At 42.7% G+C, this 12,049-nt stretch overlaps 1 protein-coding gene across 4 annotated transcripts in view; it reads right to left on the bottom strand.

Moving 5' to 3' along the window:
- Window positions 1-12,049, bottom strand: part of itsn2b (intersectin 2b) — a 43,356-nt gene that overhangs the window by 7,940 nt on the left and 23,367 nt on the right. For all 4 annotated transcript variants that reach the window (XM_080772968.1, XM_080772967.1, XM_080772970.1 and 1 more), the window contains 11 exons: window positions 11,742-11,866; window positions 10,903-11,154; window positions 10,172-10,365; window positions 9,511-9,566; window positions 9,215-9,381; window positions 8,423-8,453; window positions 8,094-8,215; window positions 7,012-7,108; window positions 6,352-6,546; window positions 1,837-1,958; window positions 1,089-1,195 (listed from right to left, as the gene is read on the bottom strand). In XM_080772968.1, the coding sequence (XP_080629094.1) occupies window positions 1,089-1,195; window positions 1,837-1,958; window positions 6,352-6,546; window positions 7,012-7,108; window positions 8,094-8,215; window positions 8,423-8,453; window positions 9,215-9,381; window positions 9,511-9,566; window positions 10,172-10,365; window positions 10,903-11,154; window positions 11,742-11,866 (1,468 nt within the window). The remainder of the gene's footprint in view (window positions 1-1,088; window positions 1,196-1,836; window positions 1,959-6,351; window positions 6,547-7,011; window positions 7,109-8,093; window positions 8,216-8,422; window positions 8,454-9,214; window positions 9,382-9,510; window positions 9,567-10,171; window positions 10,366-10,902; window positions 11,155-11,741; window positions 11,867-12,049) is intronic.

Below are 12,049 nucleotides of genomic sequence, written 5' to 3'. Positions count from 1 at the left end.
CTACACACACACACACACACACACACACACACACACACACACACACACACACACACACACACACACACACACACACACACACACACACACACACACACACACACACACACACACACACACACACACACACACACACACACACACACACACACACACAGCATTTGCTGACTATTAGTTTTCATAGTTTTCGTCAGTGGAAAAGCTAGTCGACAAACATTTTTCGTCTTAATTTTAGTTCGACGAAAACAACACTGCTTCCCAAAGCATTTGCTGACTATTGGGAGGGGAAGAGTAGTCTCGCATAGCCAGACAACTATTCCACAATCTCTGAATGCTATATAGAGTCTGGAACTACACCTAAGTAACTACACCTAAGTAATCCGTTTGTCATTTCCGTTCACAAAAATACATTATCTTCTTATCATTATTTCCATTTCTGCTCAAGCAGAAAGCTATAGATGTGTAGATATATTTGCGGAACTGTAAAGACGAAACGGAAGTGGGGGAGGAGGCTCCACTGACGGAAGCATTTGAAAATTGCGAGAGGCAACAGTCTAGCCATGTGAGACTATAGGGGAAGAGTGACAGCTCTCCAGTCACTTTGTCTGGTCTCAATGTATGGTTGATATCCAGCAGTGAAAATAGCATTGACCCAACAGGTCAATGCCAGGAATACTGGATAAAAAATACTTAAGTGTATAGACTATATAAAATAGCGTACAATAATGTTTTTGTGATACGACAGCATGGACTGCGTCTCTCACCAGTCCAGTCACAGCTCATTTTAGTGTTACCATACAGATGGATACATTCATTAATTATCCCAGTTTTAAATAGATTGGTACAGTAGTGTGCCAACACTGTTTCTTAAACTGTCAATACTTAACCCATTTAGACCTGAGGCCGATTCTACAAATGCCTTCTAAATAATAGTCTTCTGAAAACAATACACCTTTAACTTCTCGCTTGTACTGTACATAGCAACGACCGTACTGTAGCAACGACTACCCCAGAAGGGGCTTCCCATCCTAAATGGGTTAAACAGTGCGGTACAATGTGCCAGTGTTGTTCAACAGTTTATATCCTACTTCAGTAGTTTGGTGTTGCAGGCGATCAGTTCTTTCCAGTTGACAAAGATCATGGACATCTCCGCTTCAGTCAGCCGACCAGACTCAGACATGGGCTTATGGAACACCTACACAACATAGGGTTACATCAATCAGTATGTGTACATTTATGTATAATACTTAGAAATATCTAGGCGTTCATTAATATGTGCTTACCCGAATCCACGTGTGCATATTTATAATACGCCCGTTATCCTTTCGCATTAATTACTTATTACAATTTATAAATCAATATAGATTGCGAGATTTTGGTGTGTTTTAAAAGCTATAATAAGCCTATAGATAGATAGATGCCATTAATTTATTTCCCGCATTATTTCACCCACGGTTTATCCAATATTAATTTATAATATATATAGATGACCCAAATCCACCCTAAATTGCCGTTAACCGCGGCTAAATCCGCCATCCGCAGGTCTCTAGTGCACACATATTCACATACAGTATAATCTTATATTACCTACTGTAGTATATAATAAGCTATTTGTTCATAATATCATGTATTAACCTGAAGTTTAATTATGAGAATGCTATATTAAAGTTTGGGCAACAGATAACGCAACTAGTTGCAAGGAGTTGTGACTAGTTGCAAGAGTTGCAACACCAGTTGCAAGACACCATTCCATTCTCTTGGAATTGTGCGATAGCCATACAGTAGTTGTGAATAATATGTTGTGTACTTAGTGCTCATTTAACATAATAGTAGTACCTCCAGGACTATCTGAAGATCTTCCACATATCTCTCCTCCGTCTGGATCAGTTCGTGGATGTAACCTTGCCTCTTCCTCTCCTGTGGACTCATGGAGTCCAGGCTGGTCAGATCTGCACACCCTGCAGGAGGAGAGGAAGGTTCATCACAGCCGTCATTTCAACAGTCTGCTGAAGAGTGAGTGCACTGTATATACACGAGGATACGTAGACGAAACCACCACAAAGCACACCGCAGAACACATGTTTATTTTGTGCAGACATTTGGAAATCTGGCTCTTCATCAGTTTACTGTAAACTGGAAGGAGAAAGGTGAACCCATAGATAGGATCTCCAACCAACACAAACAGCGCGCGCACACACAAACATAGCGCACACACACACACACCCCCCACACTTTGTATTCACATCTGTGAATATTTCTATACAGCCTTCTACAGTATACACACACACACCTGTGAATATTTCTTCACAATTCAATACAGCCTTCTATACATATATATGATCACACAAGCACACAAATCCCTACCTTGTAGACACAATTCATTGAGACATTGCGACAGCCCTAAAACATCCGTCTGCTGTCCCTGTATCCCTTCGTCCGTCTTGTCCCACAAATTGAGAAACTCAAACCTGCTCTGGTCCTTTAAACTCATCGCCCCTTCTCTTCCGCTGCCCTCCGTCCCCCTCTTCCTTTCCTTTCGTCTCAGACGTCTCTCAGTACGTCCGTCTCTTTCTGTCTTTATTCACAGTTCTCGTCCTCTGCTCTCTTACCGTTTGAACAGGGACGAGCGCAGCAGACAAATCTGTTTGTACCAAAACAGGAAGGATAACTCTTGCCCTCTGCACACGCTCAGAGCAGACAGCTTAGCTTCTCCTCCTTTCAGACCAATCTGAAAGTACTCATAATTAGGGCCCAACAATATTACTCCTTAATATTAATATTAACTCCCTCTAGCAGGCAAATGTGTTTGCATAATACCCGTCAAATGTTTTATAAATATATTTGTAAAGGAGTTGTCAGTCAGAAATTCAGACTATTAAAAAAAAGAAACACTGTCTTCACCAACGTCTCTACATTCCTGATATGAGCAATATGTAATTCTGAACATGACCTCTGCCCTGTTCGACTCAATACCAACTCTACAAGTTGACGACACCGCAGGAGGCATTTAAGCTACAAGGAAAGAACCACAAATATTTTTAATGGAAGCTAAAATTCATATTCATGTGGACACACACACACACACACACACACACACACACACACACACACACACACACACACACACACACACACACACACACACACACACACACACACACACACACACACACACACACACACACACACACACACACACACACACACACACACACACACACACACACACACACACACACACACACACACACACACACACACACACACACACACGACTATCTTAGCCCTCTGTATTGTGTTGAAAAGTGTGGTGCTACTCTCTTGAGAGTCAGCAAACGTGTACAATGATCTCAAAAAGCATCTGAGGTGAGAGGCAATGCAGCAACAAACACTTGATTCAAAACTGCCTTGTTTGATATTTATTTTACTTCGTGCAGAGACATGACCTCCAGGCATATCATGGTGCTCGTGACTCAACAACACCCAGAATCATCATCAGTGCTTATATAGCCAGAGATGTACAGACAGACAGCCTGTGCTTATAGCCAGAGATGTACAGACAGACAGACAGCCGGTGTAAGTTGGAAGGCTTGATACGTTCCAGAGCCTTCCATTGCTGCGACTGGATGAGACATTGTCAATTGGAACCATTAACCCATTCTGGGTTAGGGAACCCCTTTTGGTGTTTTAAGCATTACGTTACCCACAAGCTCTCTAGATCTGCTATTTTTGAAAAATCGTGAAAATGTGGCGCAAATCTTTGGTTATTCGTTCAGAGTGAACGTTTTTAACTAAAATCTTTGCTTCTGGGGGGGTCCCTGGCTGGGACGACATATTTCCAGATGGGGGTCGGCGGCCAAATACATATAATTTTTGGGGGTCCTTGACATGAAATACTGAGCACCAACGATTTAGAAGACTATTTTTTTTATGTTGACGTCAGGCCTTTAAAATTGTGTCTCGCAGTCCACCGACTGAAATGGAAATGTGATTCTTAGTTTGAAACGCAGTAAGAACTGCTCTGGAGCCAGATGGCAACCACACTGTGGGCAAAGTCATAAAGAATGTGAAACAGGAAGAACCACTGAATGTAGAAGGAATATGTGGTACAGTAAAGCAGAGCAAAGGGAGAACAACACTCAGAGGAGGAGAGAAAGATGGAGAAGACCAGCAGGACTCTCATTTCTCGGTTGGAGCTGTGATCCAGTTCACTGCGGTACACACAACAGTTCAGAACTAAAAATAAATAAAAGCAGGAAACTGACTGAATAATTCAGATGTTTCAGGAAATGGACTGAATCACTGACTTCTTTCAGGAAGAAAATAAACTGGCTGAATCATCCAGATGTTTGAGGACTGACCGAATGGTTCCGATGTTTCAGGAAGCTCAATGAATGGCTCAAGTCGTTTCAGGAAACTGACTCAACGGTTGGGATGTTTCAGGAAATGAATGGCTCAGTTGTAGCCTGGGCAGCATTCCCGTTCGGGTTTATGATCCGGTCGGGAGCCGATGATATCGCTACATCATGTTGTAGTATTGTTTTGTAGTCATCATTCTTCTGGAACTTCCTTTTCCCTCAAACCGATTTTTCTCAATAAAAGCTACAGGCTACGAGAGCTTTAATTGTTATTCTTCCGGTTTGTGGGGAAAGGAAGTTCCGGATGATATGAAACATATTTTCAGGTGGGGGTCGGTGGCCAAATACAGATCATTTTTGGGGTCCTTGGCATGAAATATTGAGCACCACGGATACAGAAACTACTACTTATACTTATTTCAGAAAACTGCCAGGATTTAGAAGACATTTTTTAAATTTCGACGTCAGGCCTAAATGGGTTAATAGAAAAATCGGCTTCAGGTCTAAATGGGTTAAGGACCTGAAATATGTATTTGTTTGGAGCAGAGGCGATATTTAATGTTTGTGCTCCACCCCAACGTAACCTTCCTAAACTGGTTAGAGCTAAATAAAAAAGGTTAGTTAAAGTTAGTAATACTGTTCTTTGTTTTGCATTAATGTACGCAATACGTTCAAAACACTTTGTTATACTCATTCATGTGCCGCAGTGAACACAAATAACATTGACCACAGATCAAAAATAAATTACACATTCTTATTTCTTCATATTTATTGTCCATATTGAATACTGTATGTTTCACTTCCAAATCAAAATGTATAACCCTTTTTATTCTTTCATATTGTCAAGCAGCTATTATAGATTATTATTATTATATGAGGCATCACGGGGGATCTCGCCAAAGTAGGATGAAAATAATAATAATTGAATAATCCTATATGAGTTATATCAGTTAGTTCTGATTGGAACATGTGGAATGGGTGTTATCATAATAGTCGAACATACCAGAGTCAGTCACAGAGAAATGCATCTGTCCAGGTGATACATTTCAGTATAGTGCAGGCATGACAAATTAACCTCTCTCATTTCCATTGTTATAACTTAATAACTCAACTAAGTTTAAAAGGTAATTGGGGACATAACTTAAGGCAATTGAATCGTTTATTTTTGTATGCCAATGAAACGTCCTTGTAATCTGAAAATAATGAAAAACAATGTGTTTGCACTTCATATTGGTAATGCTAGAGTGCAGCGCAACGTAATCTGCAATCTGTTTAGACAAAGTTTATAACTGTAAGATTAGTGAGTTGAATTTACTTTTTTTCCCATCTGTGGCAGGCAAGTGGTGACTAGATATTGTGCGCAATAATGTCGAGACTCGCGACCTACGGGTTGAGAACCCCTGCTCTAAGTAACAGAAGTGGGAGGGGTGGGATTAGTGGGATAAAGTGGGAGGTGCATCCATAGACCACGCCCAGTGGGTCCCTCTGAAGACAAGAAGAGGAGAGGAAGACATGGAAGGAAGGAGGAGACGTTCTACCACCCTAAGGAGACAGACAAGAGACAGGAAGGAGGTAAAACAAGAGTGAAAGACACAGAGAGGGGTGGACAGAGGGACGTATGGACCAATAGGTTGATGGACAGACAGATAAAGGGTTCAGCACTCTGAATGGAGTAAAGAAAGATAACTAAATAGAAAAAGAGGTAACTAGTCCCAAATCCAGTATACATCAAAAAGTAGGAATATAAAATCAGAGCACTGATGAAGGCTCATAGCCGAAACGCGGAAGCGTTCCTTTTTGGTGTGTGCCAATTACGAAATGGAAATGTGAGTACTGCAAATATTCTTTTAATTCCTACTTTTTGAAGTAAATAAAGACTCATAGTTTAACAGCATCTGTCCCATACCAGTAAAAGAACAAGCCTGCAGATGCTACATTGACCGCAGAGAACAAAAAGTGCGACTGAGCCGACCTCAAAGACAATCGTACTCACACTGCTGACTGGGATCAGCTTCAGCTGTGGTCAACTTGACGTAGTTGGTGGGGAACAAGCCGGTGACCCCGTTCATCTCTCCCCTCCACCAATCAGGATCATTCTTCTCCATTACGTTGATCAGCTGACCTTTAGAGAAGCTCATTTCGTCCCCGTTGGCTGCCGTGTAGTCGTACATGGCGATCACCTGACACACTGAGAGTGAGTGCGTGAGTGAGTGAGTGAGTGAGTGAGTAAGAGAGTGAGTGAGAAAGCGAGACAGTGAGTGAGTGAGTGAGTGAGTGAGTGAGTGAGTGAGTGAGTAAGAGAGTGAGTGAGAAAGCGAGACAGTGAGTGAGTGAGTGAGTGAGAAAGAGTGAGTGAGTGAGTGAGAAAGAGTGAGTGAGTGAGAAAGAGAGTGAGTGAGTGAGTGAGAAAGAGAGTGAGTGAGTGAGAAAGAGAGTGAGTGAGTGAGAAAGAGAGTGAGTGAGTGAGAAAGAGAGTGAGAGAGTGCAGACAGACAGACGACAGACAGACAGACAGACAGACAGACAGACAGACAGACAGACAGACAGACAGACAGACAGACAGACAGACAGACAGACAGACAGACAGACAGACAGACAGACAGTGTGAGTGTGAGTGTGAGTGTGAGTGTGAGTGTGAGTGTGAGTGCGTTACCTGGTAGTGGTGCTGGTGTAGACTTGCCACTGGTTGATCCCAGCATTTTAACATGCGAGGCAGGAAACCAGCCCTTCTGACGTTTTTTACCTCTGGCCTGTGACAGAGTGACATCATCATCTCACCATGACAAGACTCTCAACATGTAATAAAAACCTCAATTATGCAACATATTCTCACTCTCAGGTCGTACTATAGAGATAACATATGTGACTGAATTTGACTGAGGACCTGCCATTGGATTGGGTTGTTCAGTTTGACCCACCAGTTTTTATATAGAGTAATGCCTTGCAGAGGAACAGCGAGTTGAGAAAACAGGCTTGAAAGGTTCACTTCTGTGGACTCTTAACATCACACCTAGCTACATGTTTAAGCATTTATTTCATATTTACATGTCTTCTGTGGACTCCAACATTACACCTAGCTACATGCTTAAGCATTTATTTCATATTTACATGTCCATTTCAGCTGACACTTATTTCAGACATGCTCTAGTATGTGAAGAGTCTGCCTGTGCTATTAACTCATTTTGGATAAAAAAAATGTTTTTCTCCTCTGGTGAAAAGCTGGAGTTTGCACGATGGCAGGCTCTCAGTCAAATCTGCGTCACCCATTTGATGCGGCAGGAAACCCTGTGGTTCCCACCCACACTGGAATGTGGAAGCGCCATTCATTCCCTCTCCCAACTCGTAACATGTCCATTAAAAACAGTTGAATCGGTATGCAACTCTTATCGAGTTGCATACCGAGTCATCACGTCCTCGTCAACATGCATCGCGGGAACCGACAAAAGCCTCACTAAATGCAAGCGTTACTGTTGTCTGAGGAAGAATGCAGGGATTTTAAGCGATGCAAAACAAGTGCCGCGCTACGTACGAGCTTGTAGATCTGCTATTTTTGAAAAATAGTGGTACAGCATGCTGCAGACACCTGGTGGAGAATTAGTTCAGCGGGATGGTGGATGTGCCAGTGTTTACTAGGGCTTTCACTTCTAGTCATTTTGACTAGTTTTACTAGTTGCCTAGTTTACTAGTGGACTAGTTGCTTAAAGCCCTATAGTGTGTGTACCGTATAAAGCTCACCTGCAGTTCTCCGAGCCACCAGCCAGAGGGGTTCTTGGTCAGAACGAGGATGAGCTGACCTGGAGCCAGAACCAACTGCTCAGGACCGGTGGAGGAGTAGGCACTGGTCACCTGGGCTATGTCTATACACATGCACGCCCGCACATGCGCGCGCACACACACACACACACACACACACACACACACACACACACACACACACACACACACACACACAGCCGCGCAAACACAGACATAAAGTAGCTGCACAAACACACAAATTTGAAGTGCGGTGTATGTGTGGTCAAAGACGAGCACATAAACATAGAACATAAATAAATAAATCTCACCTGGCTTCTTCTTTCCAGAGACACTAGACGTCTGTATAAACACATTATGCTTGTGTTAGTGTTATATTAAACATGATTTAATTATACAGAATATACGCAAATAAACTAAATACATCATTTATATGAATATACAGTATATACAGATAACAATTGTAGCATTTTATTAATTTGTATTGCATCCTTATTTGAATAGGCCAAGAAAAAGAGTTTACCTCTAAATTCTTCATCATAGACAGACTAACAGCAGAGATACTGTACTGTACTGTATTGTAGGTGTACTGCGAGCCCATCTGTATGTGTGTGTGTGTGTAGTATCAATTAGGGCATTAAGCGACTATTCAACTAGTCGACTATTCAACTAGTCGACTATTCAACTAGTCAACTAGTAAATCCACTAGTCGACCTTGTTGGTACTAGTCGACTAGTTCAGGGGTTCTCAACGTTTTTGGCTGGGGACCCATGTCTTTGGCTTTGGCCATGTCTCGTGACCCCCGCCCCTCCCCCAATACAAACTGACTGCAAAAATAACCTTAATAATAGAGAAAATATATCAACAAAAGAAATCTGAAACCAGATATAATCATTAAGGAAAGTTTATGCATGTACTATGTGTACCATGTAAACTCTTAATTTCCATTTTCCAGCCATTCAGGTTCAGGTGCAAAAAAATATATAAAAATCTTCCTTTTTTTTACACAATAGGTAGTTAAACAACTAGTCAACTAGTAAAAATGACTAGAAGTGAATGCCCTAGTATCAATGTACTGTATAACGTGGTTTGCTGAGTCTTACATCGCTGTCTTTAGGTTTGACATAGTTGCTGGGGAACACTCCAGTCCGGTCTCCGATAGATCCACTCCACCACTCTCCCTCTCTCTGGCTCACTAAGACCACGTCTCCCTCTCTGAACGTCAGGTCACCCGCCTCAGGAGACTCGTACGTGTACAACGCCACGTATTCTGGACAGTGACACACACACAAACAGGAGGATTTAGAAGATTTTTTTTAAAATTTCAAATGGGTTAAGGCTGTTTATTATTGAATCATGAATATGTTCTGTATGCAGGATGAGATCTCTCCGACTGTACCTTCCCACTGCTGACCATCCATAGATTCTGTACCATCAGGAAGAGATTGCATGGGGCTAGAAAAAACACACGCACAACATGATCAAATCAAATAAAGAAAAATAGAACCTCACTTTTGACAGTGAGGGAGGGATTGACCAGCAGAAAGAAAAAATATCGTCTCCAGTAGAGACCAAAACTACAATGAAACTAGAAAGATTGCACTAAGTAGTGTGCATCACTGCATACGCCGCCATACGCCATCGCTGTCAAAATATGCCATTTCCACCCCGTTGTCGATTGTGACCTTACTAGCAGCCGACGGGATAATTCCCACATTTCAGGTTTATCCTCCTCTTGATTTTGACTATGACCTTAATTGGCCTTTGATATTTGAACCCAAAAATTGACCGCTTGAACCCCAGCAATGCATCCATATTCTGGGGGGAACTACAAGCTCACAATGCCTCGCGGCGCGCTGTGATCTTGTAGAACATCTATTTTTGAGGAAGATATTTGGTGTAGACTGGTGTAAAAATGACTAACAATCATCACCAAATATAGGCCATTGGAAACAGCAATGTCCCGTAGGCCCAGTGTGTTATTTTTATGTTCCACACACACGCACGCACACACACACACACACACACACACACACACACACACACACACTATGTCTTACTCTGTACTGTCCTCTTCTCCCAACATGGTGACATATGTTTTGGGGAACCAGCCCTGTGCTCCGTTCAGCTCCCCCAGACACCAGCTCTCCTGTTGCTCCAACACCCTGATGACATCATCCTTACTGAAGTTCAGATGACTCTCTGTCTTTGCTGTCCAGGAACACAATGCCTGGGCTAGCAATGTCCCGACCACCTGGGAGAGAGAGAGAGCAAGAAAATGATGAGGGGAAAATGAGGAGAGAGAGAGAGAGCAGGGAGAGGAAATGATACGCAAAAGGAGAGTTTTGACAGAAGGACAGATATGGCAGTGCAATAAAAATAATCTGACCAGTCTGAAGCGAGTGGTGCAACAGCACCCCCTATTGGTACTCTAAACGGACATAGTCACATAGGTTAGGACATAGGGACAAAGCTGTTCCATTGTGGTTGCACCACTCAAAAACAAAGAAAAGGGTTTAATTAAAACTATAATTATTCACCAAACTGACAGTAGGACACTTGTTTTAGGCTTTTTCTGCCTTTATTGCCAGTTCTAGTGAAGATGAGGAAGAGAGACACGCATCAAAAGGATACTAAGGCTGCTCTGGCCCTGGCCCTCAGAATGGGTACAACTACAAACCCCATAATGCCTCACTTGGCCCTGGCCCTCAGAATGGGTACAAACCCCATAATGCCTCACCTGGCCCTGGCCCTCAGAATGGGTACAACTACAAACCCCATAATGCCTCACCTGGCCCTGGCCCTCAGAATGGGTGGGGTTTGGAGAGTGTGTCGGAGTGAAGGCAGACTTGGCTCCCGTTGCCATGGCAGCCTCCAGGTTGCTATGGGACGCTGTGGAAAGCTGTGGCTTGAGGGCCAGCTTGGGCCGGTCTGTGGCGTCTAGCGGGTCCTGTCGCTCCACGTAACTCTCTGGGAACCAGCCCATCTTTCCCAAATAGCTCCCATACAACCATCCCATCTCCCTCTCTGTGGTCTCATCCACCTGGAGGAGAGAAAGATGGAGACAGGGTGGGAAAGATGGAAGAGATATAGTATAGAGGTAGGGCAGAGAGAAGGACATTTGAGTATTTAGTAGGGATGTAACGATATAGTAAGTGCATCAAAAAATCGATTCTAAATTTCAAGAATCGAAGTATATCGAAATGAAAACAGCAACATTGATTATGTATCGTATTGTTTTGCAATGGAAATAATCGGTATCGAATCGTTTTGCTATGCAATTAATCGATTGTATCAATACTACATTTTTGTGTGGTATTTAGCAATTTTTAGAAGAAAAATGGGTTTAATTACTTAATTAAAATAAACGTCAATGTATTTTAAATGGTTACTGTATCGATTTCAAATCATTGAATCGTATCGTATGGTATCGCCATAATGAACCAATATCGTCCATGTATCGTATCGTCAACCATGTATCGTGATATGTATCGTATCGCTGTTAAAATGTATCGTTACACCCCTAGTATTCAGGCATGTACCGTACATCAACACAAACGCATCAGAGCATTGCGCTTTCTTTTATGCCGACTTGTAACGTGATAAACTGTTGCTGGTGTTTAGTCCCACCTCTATGACATCCTCAGCGTTGAAGCTGAGTTCCTCCTGGTTGCGTGCGCTGAACGGGTACAGAGCTTTGAAGGAAGTGAGGGAGGCCGACTTCCTGTGCTCGGTGGCCCTGGGCTGGAGACCGCCTGAAGACAAATGAGAAGTTATTATCTAAACAAAACCAACACAGTGTGCATGTGGTGAAACATTAGAGTGTGAAACATTATATGAATAATAAAAATCACACCCGTGAGGGGAGGGAGGGCGAGATCCATCTGAGCCGCCCGGCGCGTCGGTCCGACGTGTCGGTCGGTAAGTCCGAGGTCGGT

Source organism: Protomyctophum bolini (assembly GCF_963924005.1).
Source record: "Protomyctophum bolini genome assembly, chromosome: 1".
In the NCBI taxonomy this organism is placed as follows: domain Eukaryota; kingdom Metazoa; phylum Chordata; class Actinopteri; order Myctophiformes; family Myctophidae; genus Protomyctophum; species Protomyctophum bolini.
This window is presented reverse-complemented; position numbering and strand designations above follow the sequence as displayed.